The sequence below is a fragment of the Daucus carota genome, chromosome 9, assembly GCF_001625215.2.
Source record: "Daucus carota subsp. sativus chromosome 9, DH1 v3.0, whole genome shotgun sequence".
Lineage (NCBI taxonomy): Eukaryota > Viridiplantae > Streptophyta > Magnoliopsida > Apiales > Apiaceae > Daucus > Daucus carota.
The window spans coordinates 20,858,560-20,870,742 of NC_030389.2; the positions used below are offsets into that span (position 1 = coordinate 20,858,560).

General features: G+C 36.3%; 1 protein-coding gene and 1 long non-coding RNA gene across 2 annotated transcripts; one reads left to right on the forward strand and one right to left on the reverse strand.

Moving 5' to 3' along the window:
* Nucleotides 1-2,261: 2,261 nt before the first annotated feature.
* On the reverse strand, nucleotides 2,262-3,161 carry LOC108201309 (uncharacterized). Its single transcript, XM_017369603.1, has one exon. The coding sequence runs from the start codon at nucleotides 3,159-3,161 to the stop codon at nucleotides 2,262-2,264; it is 900 nt and encodes a 299-aa protein (XP_017225092.1).
* A 1,407-nt stretch (nucleotides 3,162-4,568) lies between these two features.
* On the forward strand, nucleotides 4,569-5,724 carry LOC135149338 (uncharacterized). Its single transcript, XR_010287748.1, has 3 exons — nucleotides 4,569-4,623; nucleotides 4,850-4,902; nucleotides 5,529-5,724. It is a non-coding gene; the product is annotated as an uncharacterized LOC135149338 (long non-coding RNA).
* Nucleotides 5,725-12,183: the final 6,459 nt, after the last annotated feature.

Sequence of the window (12,183 nt, forward strand, 5' to 3'; positions counted from 1 at the left end):
AAAATTGTAATTTCAAATTTTAACGTATTTTTAAAAAAACGTTTCTGAATATCTTGTACAAATCAATGAATGATTTTATGCTTAATGAGAATTATTTTTAATTCTTTAGGAGAAGAAAAATAACTAATGCCCGTAAATAGAAAAAGGAAAACCATGATGGGAAATAAATTAATCAAATGTATGAAACCGACGTGTAGTGGCAGTTTATAAAATGGTATTTTTACGTGCTCTGAAAACTTAACTCTGATATTTTGTCATTAACTTAACCTTGGTTTCTCTTTAAACTGTTGAATAATAGCAATGGACTATGCAACATTTGTTCCAGATTTCTTCAAGTATATCACTCCTGATGATTGCTCGTCCAACGATCTGGTATAGCGACATTAATTTTTTAATTACGATGCGACATTGAATTTTTGTTAGTATGTGTAACAGGGTGATTGCTTTTGTAGTTTCTTCCAGAAAAGTTTTGTGACATGCAGCAAGACAACTTAAAGGAAAATTGTATTCTTACCATTAGAAATGGTTATAAGATGCATGTTCCTTACGATCGAAATAATCGCAAGTTTGGAGAAATGGGTGCTTTGTTTCGTGATTTTGGACTGGCTGGTGGCGAGGTTCTAATCTTTGAATTGGTAGATGGAAGAAATTTCAACCTCTACATAGTGGGTGAAGATGGTAATGAGATCGATTACTCTGCGATACCTCAGAGTTGTCAGGCGTCATCGTCATGCGGTGGTAAATTTTTTCCCTATTTCTTAAATTAAATAGTACTGGTCATATTACTGATATCTGCATGCATCCATTTTCTTGATTTTTTAGTGAGCACCTACTCCACCGGGTGGAAGTTTGTCAAATTTATTACTAATGCGCATCCAACAGATGATGAAGTTGTGAGTGTCAAATGATGTTGCAAATTTTACTATTTTTTTTTTATTTCATTTGATTATCTAACAGTGTAAAGAGATCTTACATGGAGTTCTTTTATTTTTATAGTTGCTGCCGAGATGATTCATGAGGATGTTTGGTTCCAATATCCCTGAGTGGTTCTCTTTTGTCCTAAAAAATCACTTCATGTTTGGTGGTCATTTTGAATTTGTAGAAGGTAAAATATCTGGATTGAGAAAATTATGTGAGGGACTGAAATTGCCCAATTTTCAAAAGCTAGAACTATTGGTTTTTACTTATGACATGGGCCGTTTTTTAAAGTTGAGTATGTTCGATGGCCGTAATGTTGAAGTAAGTCTAGACATTAAAGCAATAACGTCTGGTGAGTTTGAGAACATCATTCATGTAGTTTCATTAACAAATGGGTAACACATTCTAACTGCTTGACATGTGAAGTGCAGGTTCATTGTTTTTAACATTCAGGTATCCTTGTCATTTTAAAGTAGAGGTCATGCCTTCTTACATGTTAAAGTATTGCCCTGGGGTGGTTAGTATGTTGTTATATTTTAACTTTTCAAGTTGTTTAGTAGATTTTGGAAGAGAAAGTGAAGTCAATGTTTTAATTTTTATAGACAATACCGGTTGAATTCAAGTCTCTTACCGATCAATGGAAAAAGAAAGACATAATAATGGTCTACAAAGGTCGTTTTTCTTGGAAACTTGAGATAAAGAAGGCTCGTGAAGGGAATAGGACATCGATTAAGGGAGGATTTATCCAATTTCGTAACGCTCTACAACTTGATGTGGGTGATTGTTGTTTTTTTAGGTGGATTAATGAATCATACAATGAATTCCGGGTTGAAATTGTGAAGGCTGCCTTCATTGCCCACGCAGAATGAGGTGTTTCTTCGTATGTAGTATGTCTGAATTTGTTTACTTAACTATTAAGCAAATCGTTTGCAAACAGTTTCGTCTGTTTTATTGAAAAAGCAAATGTTAGGGCTACTTGAAAAAATATTACTACTTTTAACGTTCCTTTCGAAATTGCTGAAACAATTCATGGTTCAGTGGGTTATAGACAGCTGTTTTAAATACTGTTTTGCCATGAGCGTGGGTTTGAGACAAATAGGTCGGATTAACAGTACTGGTATTCACTATTTGGTATTTAATGAATACATGTAAAACCAACTACACTACATAGCTTCCACTGCAAAATGGGATGTTAAGCATGTAAAGGAAACAAAAATTCTGATATGTCGTGCTTAAAACGGAGCCTGGATTAGAAATTGGTAACGAAGTCACAATGTTAGCAAAATGAGTTTATGCACTTCAAACATTTGATTGGGGAATGGTAATCTTAACTTAACATAATACTATGTTATATTATAAAACACTTCTGGATATACAACATTCTTGGTTCTGCACGTGCATTGCCCGAATTCATCATCGATGAATATCTGTAGACCTTCAGGTGAGGTAACACGACTGATAGCCACATATAATTGTCCATGACTAAAAACATGTGTGGGCAGATACAAACCAACGAAAGAGAGAGATTGCCCTTGCGATTTGTTGATAGTCATTGCATAACAGATTTGCAGGGGAAGCTGGTTGCGAATAAATTCGGAAGTCAGCTTTGTATCACTTGGACAACACTCGATCCTTGGTATGAAAAAACGAAGGCCAACAGATGATCCACATATAACTTCGCACTGAACAGAGTGTTTTAGACATTTTGTAACAATCATTCTGGTACCATTGCACAGACTTACAGTCTGATCAAGATTCCTCATCAACATCACCATTGCACCTTCTTTCAGAATCAATTCATGAGCAGGAACACCAGGCATATTAAGTTTGTGCAAGTACTCATATGGGAAACACATAGGGAATTCGGATTCAGAACCACCAAATTCTTGAGCTTCATCTCGACTAAAGTATGAAATTGCTTCACCAGGAAGTTTATCCACAATGACAGAGTTAATGTAAGAGGCAGTTTTGTTGGTTGGTGTAAGGATGGCTCTTTTGCCAAGATAACGTGGCGAATGGTACTGCTTTTCCATGTTAGGAAACACTGCATCAATCATTTTCTCAATTGAGTTTGACTTAGACATATTGCAATAACGCTGCGGAAGATCCACATCAAACTCACTGAGATTTGAATCTGTTGAGTCTACGTTTGAAAACTCTCCATTGCCGATAGAAGGAACCCAGCTGGCAAACTGTCTCAGAACCTCATCACGGTTTTCATCATTTGATTGCCCTAAACGCATGTTCCGATTTAAGGTAAACACTGTAATATCCAGGTTTGACTATATAATAAAATATGAATATTTTATTTTATTATAAATAATATTTGAGATATGTGTTGAGTAAATTTATTGACTATGTGAGACGTGTTTTTATTATTTTTCAATTAGTAGTAGGATATTAATGTGTGTTTTTCTTATTAAGACTATTGTCCCACATTGATTAGAAGTGAGAGGGGAACCTCTTCTTGCACTATATAATGTATGGAGTATATTGGATACAAATGGTGTGATGGGTACTTGGCTCACTTCCCACATTGGGGGGAATATGAGCAAAGAAGTATCCTTGAGTTATAAATATTGTCACATGCTTGTGGTAATATACTTACAAGTGTGTTGGTTTCAATTTTAGTATAATAGCTTTTGTCCCACATCGAGACAAAAGAATAAGGATGCTAGCCATCTATCTATATAAGTAAATGGTGTTTTGAATTCTTTAACACAAAGGAGTAAACACATAAGTTTCTAGTTTAAACTTATTCTTCTCTACTTCCCACATCGAGAAGGAGAAGAAGTGGGTGACTCTTTACCCCTTATTTAAACTCATTTGTGTCATGAGCTCAAGTTGATATGGACTTAAAGCCCTTGCTTTATCTGTTCATTTTCTTTAAAACAAACTTAAAGTTTTAACATGATTTAAAGAGACTAGTTTCAATTAGATGACTAGTTTAACTAAATCACTCAATTGTTGTGTATAATAAGTTCAATAATTTTGAGTGTTTTAGGAGGATCGGTATCCCACATCGAGTGCAAATAAGAGGAAAGGAGTTATCACTCCTATATATATAAATTAGGAAAATGTTAATAGAAACCAAGCTTTTCTTTCTCTTCCAAGTTCCCCTCCCACATTGAAAGGATGTGGAAGTTGAAGGCTGAGGGAGCCTACTTAAAGAGGAATGAGTTTCATGAATAGAAACCAAGTGCGGACTTTGAGCATCTTGCTTGGTCCATACTTAGTAAAATTAAAAGACAATAAAGTTGCTTTATAAGAAATATTGTTGCCCAAAAAAACTCTCAAAAGATTAAAAAGAATTTAAACATGTGTATAAGATAGTTGGGAATGTTAACCAATGAACTAGAAAGCACACTCTTGAAAAGTAGTTTCAAAATTATACTAAGAGTCCCACATCGAGTGGGATATGAATAGCAGGCTGCTATTTATGTAGTACTATTGACCTTATATACAAAAACTAGTTGCATAAATGATTTGGGCAATGGAGGCCTTGTCCCCAAGTACGGCTTCAACTAGCTTATTGTCACAAGTACACTCTCTTGTCACTTGTGTTTTACACATACTTACTCAAATAGTCCCACATCGAATTGGTAGATGAAGCAGGGACAACCTCTCATCTATATAAGTGAGGGAAATCATATTTGGTAAGTCATCCTTGAAAAAGGAAGGAGTCAAAGTTAGCTCAACTTTGAGGTACTTAGTTATATTTTGTGTGAAGTTTCTATTATTAAATGGAATGATATTTTAGTATTTTATTTAGTAGTTTCTTAGATAGTATTTGCAATATTATTAGTGGTTATTAATTTATGTAAAAAGGTTTAAATTATTAAATCATGGATTAATTAACTCAACCAAAGTTATAAACTATATAAGTGGCATAAAGAATGATTTATGACAAAGGAAATACGTATGATTTTAGGTGATCATAAGGACGTTGATCGAAAGTGTCTTGCTATTTAAACCGGACTTGAGGTAAGTAAAGTACTTAACTGCAACACAAGATTACTAGTTTGATCTGTCCTTGGTGATTGTCAATTTTTGTATTACTTTATGATGATTGTGGTGATTGTAGTTATGTGACTTGTTGCGTGTAATTATTGAGAAGTTTTGATAGCATATGTTGCTAAATATATGAGATTATGCATATGATCAATTGGGAATATGATTGTATAATTGAATTATGTCACTGTTACGTGAAGATAAGTTTTATTAAGTCTTTTGAAGGCTTGTAAGGGTAGCCCTTTAAGGGCAGGCCACGTTAAGATCTTGCCTCCTCTATGTTGTTAAGATCTATGTGATCAGATACCACAGAGCAAGGCCGCCTTAGGTCTTGAGCTCGACGGGGCAACGATAGAATAAGGTATACAACGAGCCACTCTGTTGGTAATGGCGCCTGAGGAGGTTTCCCATGGGATATTGTGTTATAAGAAAGCCCTGCAGGCAAATGTGTCGAACATGGTACACTAATGTGTCGAGGTTCATAAATATAAAGATAAGATGAAATGCATTTATACATGTTGAATTACTTATGTGTGTTAAATTCTCTTCAGTTACTTTACTTACTGAGCGACGTAGCTTATAGTTTTCTTGTGTTGTAGGTAAAGGTAAAGATATAAAGTAGAAGTGGGACCGAGCTGAAGCAGCACCTCGCCTGGATGATGTACATATGGTTACTTTGACCTGGGGATGACCTATCTATATGTTTTATTATATGTTATCTAGTAATGACACGTTTTATAGTATGTTTTAAGTATGGTTTGTATTAAAGAATGAAAGTAGACTTTATATGTGTGTACTATGTGAAAGGCATATGTTTAGCCTATTTGTAATTAAAGAGGTACCAACTCAACTCTGATAAGAAAGCAAGTTAAATAGCAAGTACTGTTGAAGGAATCCGTACGAAGAACGTCAAGTGACTTATTGAAATTATATGTCTGAAGAATTTCAGGATGCTGCTGCACACCACTGGAAGAAGTTCATTAATATGTTCAAGCCTCAGTGTACAAATAATCTTTTGTAGCACGTCCAGAAGTCCAGAAGGTATAAAGTTTTAATACTTTATTTATTCAGAAGATTCCATACTATTGTTACTAATGAAGAAGAACTACGAAGACAAAGAATCGACGAACAAGCCACTTCTCAAATGTTTAATTGATAAAGAATATTTAATTCAGCTAGATACAGATGAACCAGACAGTACATTTGTGTGTCAGCTACTCCAATTAAGTATTCTGCATCAACTACAAGTGGTCGTTCAATCAAGACAAAGATCTACAAAGTTTAATCCTGCCGGAAGTCTCTGCTGGTGAAGATATACAATTTTATAAGTATTTATTTAATTATCTCACTAATCTAAATAATTAAATTAGTTGTATAATTTATTTATTAAATTGATTCACCTTCGAATTAATTTAATTTATGAATTTATATAATTAATATAATTAAGTGGGTAATTATCTAATATTTATTTAATTATTAAAACTGTTTTAATACATCAAATAGCTCGGTATGACATTATAAAAGAATGTCATACCGTGCCCTGCTACAAGGCTTTCTCTGATTTGTCTGAAAAATGCCATACCATGGCTGTTTGTGTGAGTAGATCATTCGGTATGACTTTATCTTGATAAGTCATACCGTTTGCTCTCAACAGACATAACCTGGCATGACATAATATGTCATACCGTGTGTATGCTTCCTGACTTAGTCTGGTATGACTTTTAATAAAGTCATACCGTGTCTATAGTTCAGACATTTGGCAGTTGTGTGTATGACTTCCATTTGAATGACTTGAAAATGTCATACCGAAGTGTTCTACATGGCTTTGGAGGTGTAAGTCATACCGAATGACTTAGTGACCAAGTTTAAAATGTCATACCGTGCCTATGCAGTATGACATTGCTTAATTATGTCATTCCTTTCTTGTTTTAGGGCATGGCTTTGTGTAACAATGTCATATCTTCCTTTGTAATGTCATTCCTAAGCTTAAAAGTCATTCCTTTCAATGTCATACCTAGTTCAAAGTGCTTGCCTATAAATATGGCTTCACTTCTTCATTTCCAAGTGTTCATTGCATTGTAAAAGCTTTCAAGTTGTTTGTAACTTGCAATTGTTATATCCACAGTTTTCTGTGCTTTGATCACTCGGTTGTTTTAATCACTAAACTAGAATACATCCTGTCGAATTTATTCTACGAACTTTAGTGGACATTAAAACGAACCTTATTAATTATATAACGACTTAAAACATTGTTATATTAATTAATTAAAATCTGATTAACAAGTTTATTTCAAATCAGATTATTCCGCCGCGATTTTTAGTGACGATTGTATTCAACCCCCCCCCCCCCCTTCTACAATCGTTTCAGGACCTAACAATTGGTATCAGAGCGGTTGATACCATTTTTCCGTATCAGATCCTATACACACTCTGTAACGTCCAAATATTTTTTATTCGAATTAATTTTATTCCAAAAATTAATTCTGATTTAAAATATTTTTCTTTCAAAAATCCAAATCTCATCCAAACACTATTCACTTCAAATCCTTAAATATGAGTACACAAAAGATCAGTAGCATTAAAATCCCACCGTTCAGCAAAGAACACTTTGGCCTATGGAAGAGGCACATGTTCCTATTCCTCCGCACCGCGAACCGAAAATACATCGGGATCTTGGACAAAGGTGTTACTACTCCGATGAATGTCATATTAGCACACGAAGAGGATGGTGTGTTAATACCTCATCAGATCATTCCGAAAGAACTTTCTGAGTACACAGATGAAGAGAGTGAACAGATGAACTTAGATGACGCTCTCCAACTAATATTGGTGGAATCTCTAGATCCAGTAATGTACAATGCTGTTGTTAATTGTACGAACGCCAAGCAAATCTGGGATACGTTAGAGATTATCAATGAAGGCTCAGAGGAAGTTAGGGAAAACAAGAAAGAGATACTGATGGCTCAGTATGAACAGTTTGGTTCTCATCCCGGTGAAGGGATTTCAGAAGTATTTATCAGACTTAATAATTTGATAAATAATTTAAATCTGAATGGGAAATTCTACGACAAGAAAGAGGTCAACATGAAGTTTCTCTTAACCCTTCCTGAACATCTGGAACACAGAATCACTGCCATCAGGGAAAGCAGAGATCTGAATGAGATTTCTCTGGAAAGACTCTACGGAGTTTTGAAAACTTATGAACTGGAGCAAGTTCAGAGTAAACAGAGATATGGCTGGGGTAAAACACAGAACCATTCGAGAGCTCTAGTTGTTGAGTCACCTGTACTGGAAGAAAAGAAGAAGGATGTTGTTGTTCCTTCTAAAACCACTCAGGAGTTTGTTGTACCTGAGATGGGTCAGACTGCTTCTTCCAGTGGTGATGATGAGTTCTATACAATGGAAGAGCTGGAACTGTTAGAAGATCAATCTCTATCCCTGTTTGCCAAGAAGTTTGGAAACATGAGATTCCGGAAGAACCCTTCCTATAAATACAAACCTACTGTTAGTAAGTTTCAGAAGGGAGGTTATTCATCTTCTACAAGCAAAGGAGGATACAAGACTGGGATGGTGGACAGGAGCAAGTTCAAATGCTTCAATTGTGGTGAACCTGGACACTTTGCAACTGAATGCAAACAGCCCAAGGTTCAAGGAAAAAGAAAAGATTCGTATGATGAGCTGAAGCAGAAGTATGATGCACTGGTTAGAAAGCATCATGGTACTTCTGGAAGTCAAAGCTTCAAGAGCAAATCATATCTAGCAAAAGGGAAAAGCTGGGATGATACAGATAGTGATGAAGAAGAGCAGATTGGGAATGTTGCTCTCATGGCTGATGCTGGATCATCTTCACCTCCTCCTGCTGGAAGCTTTCAGGGTGCCAGTGGAGTTGTTCGTGTTACCTGGGTGCTTGACAGTGGAGCGTCAATGCACATGACTGGCAATAAATCCCTGCTGGAGGACATAAGAGAAGGAGCTGGCCCTACAGTCAGTTTTGCTGATAATAGCAAAGGTCGTACTGTAGGATATGGCAAGTACAAAATTGGAAGGATCATCATAGAAGATATTGCAATAGTAGAAGGACTACAACATAATCTCCTGAGTGTCAGTCAATTCTGTGACAAAGGTTATTATGTTCATTTTGAAAAGGAGATATGTATCATTAAACATATCAAGGATAAGCGTCCTTCACTATGTGGCATAAGGAAAGGCAATATATTCGTAGCTGATTTATCTTCAGGACCAGGAAACGAAGTTCACTGTTTCTACGCCAAAGCGTCTGCTGAAGATAGTTGGTTATGGCATAAGAAGCTCTCACATCTCAACTTCAAAACCATGAACTCTCTAGTCAAGAGAGATCTAGTGAGAGGGTTGCCTTCCCTGGAATTCTCAACTGATGATCTTTGTGAAGCTTGTCAGAAAGGAAAAGCGAAGAGAGCATCTCACAAAGGCAAAACCATCAATACCATTACAGATCCACTTCATTTGTTGCATATGGATCTGTTTGGCCCTGTAAATGTTGCATCCATTGATGGAGGAAGATATGCCTTGGTTATTGTGGATGACTTCTCAAAATTTACTTGGGTTTACTTCCTGGCTTCTAAGGATGAAACCCCTTTGACAGTGATTGATCATATAAAGTTAGTTGAGTTGGAAAAAGGTGTGCCAGTCAAAGCTGTAAGGTCAGACAATGGCACAGAGTTCAAGAATCAAACTCTTATCAACTTTTACTCTGAAAAGGGAATTAGAAGGCAGTATTCAGCACCAAGGACTCCTCAGCAGAATGGAGTCGTCGAAAGAAAGAATCGTACACTGATCGAAGCTGCAAGGACTATGATTGCTGAGTCAAAGCTTCCATTGTACTTTTGGGCTGAAGCTGTGTCTACTGCCTGCTATACCCAGAATAGAACTTTGATCAACAAGGATCATATGAAAACTCCATTTCATCTGTATAACAACAAGAAGCCTTATGTCAAACATCTTCATGTCTTTGGAGCCAAGTGTTATGTTCTCAAGGATGGTGAAGAGAACTTGAACAAGTTTGAGCCAAAGGCATCTGAAGCAATTTTTGTTGGTTATACAAATAATGCTTATAGAGTTTTTGTAATTGATACTCTGTCAGTGAAAGTTAGTGTCAATGTAACATTTGATGACACTAAACTACCAAGTTTACAATCTGCTGATCCATCTGAATCTCTGAGGTTTGACAACTATCCAGATTCTGATTCAGATGATGATGTGCCACCTGAGGTTGCAACAGGTGATGACAACAATGATAATGATCCAGGCAATGGTGGAGGAAATGGCAATAATGCTGGAGATTCCACTAATGCTAGTGGTGGATCATCAAGTCAACCTGGCAACAACTCAGGGGGAGCTGGTGGATCAACTAGTCATACACATCAGCCTAATGATGATACTGCTGAATCATCAAGGACACAACTTCCAAGGGAAAGGATTTGGAGCAGAGATCATCCCTTTGATCTGATTATTGGTGATCCTGATGTTGGTGTAAGGACTAGAAGTGCTACGACAAATGAATGTCTATTCTCTGGCTTTCTTTCACAATTAGAACCAAAGAAAATAGACGAAGCACTTGCTGATCCTGATTGGGTTCTTGCCATGCAAGAAGAACTCAATCAATTTGAGAGACAAGAAGTCTGGGCCCTGGTTCCAAGACCAAAAGGAAAGTCTACAATTGGATCCAGATGGGTCTTCCGTAACAAGTTAGATGGTGATGGCATTGTTGTAAGAAACAAAGCCAGACTGGTTGCAAAAGGTTATTCTCAGGAAGAAGGAATTGACTACGATGAAACCTATGCTCCAGTTGCTCGTCTTGAAGCCATCAGAATATTTCTTGCATTTGCTGCACACTCCAACTTCAAGGTTTATCAGATGGATGTGAAAAGTGCATTTCTGAATGGAAAACTAGAAGAAGAAGTATATCTGGAACAACCCCCTGGCTTTGAAAATCCAGAATTTGCTGATTTTGTATACTTCCTATTCAAAGCTGTCTATGGGCTTAAGCAATCACCAAGGACATGGTATGACACCCTCTCTGAATTTTTAATTGAAAATAAATTTACTAGAGGTGTCATAGACAAAACTCTCTTTTACAAATTGCATGATAATAATATGATATTTGTTCAAATATATGTTGATGATATTATATTTGGTTCTACTAACGATAACTTGTGCAAGAGATTTGCTAAGTTGATGCAGAGTAATTATGAGATGAGTATGATGGGTGAATTGTCCTACTTTCTTGGTCTTCAAGTAAGCCAAAAGGAAGATGGAATCTTTATTTGCCAGTCTAAGTATGTCAGAGATCTTCTAAGGAAGTACAATCTAGAAGACTGTTCACCGGCAAAGACACCCATGGCCACTGCCACTAAGCTTGACCAGGATAAATCTGGTAAGAAAGTTGATATCTCAAGCTATCGAGGTATGATTGGCTCCTTACTCTATCTCACTGCTAGTAGACCAGATATAATGTTTGCAACATGTTTGTGTGCTAGGTTTCAGGCTGATCCTAAGGAATCACATCTTATAGCCGTCAAAAGAATCTTTAGATATCTTAAGGGTACACCTGGCTTAGGTATTTGGTACCCTAAGAATACTGGTTTTGACTTAACCGGCTATACAGATTCTGATTATGCAGGTTGCAGGATTGATAGAAAGAGTACGTCTGGAAGTTGTCAATTTCTAGGACGTCGGTTGGTTTCCTGGTACAGCAAGAAGCAACACTCAGTGTCTACTTCTACTGCTGAAGCTGAGTACATAGCTGCTGGCAGTTGCTGTGCTCAGATTCTCTGGATCAGAAACCAATTAAATGATTATGGTATTTCGATCGACAAAATTCCAATATTTTGTGACAATACCAGTGCCATAGCCATTTCAAACAATCCAGTGCAACACTCCAGGACCAAGCACATAGATATCAGGTATCATTTCATTCGAGAACATGTCATGAATGGTACTGTGGTGTTACATTTCGTACCCACAGCTGATCAGATTGCAGACATCTTCACTAAACCACTTGATGAATCCACTTTCTCTAAGTTGGTTTGTGAGCTAGGGATGTTAAATATGCCATGATTCTCTTTGTATATATTTTATATGAATTTTACATATTATTATATATTTTTGTGAATTTTCTGTGTAATTATGTCTATTTTATTAGATTTTATATAATTTTGTGTAGATTATCTGATAACTTTATGTGTAATTATACATGCTCATATTTGTTTCTGTAAT

Coding starts and splice junctions, on each gene's coding strand:
- LOC108201309 (XM_017369603.1), bottom strand. CDS start 3,161: ATGCGTTTAGGGCAATCAAATGATGAAAACCGTGATGAGGTTCTGAGA.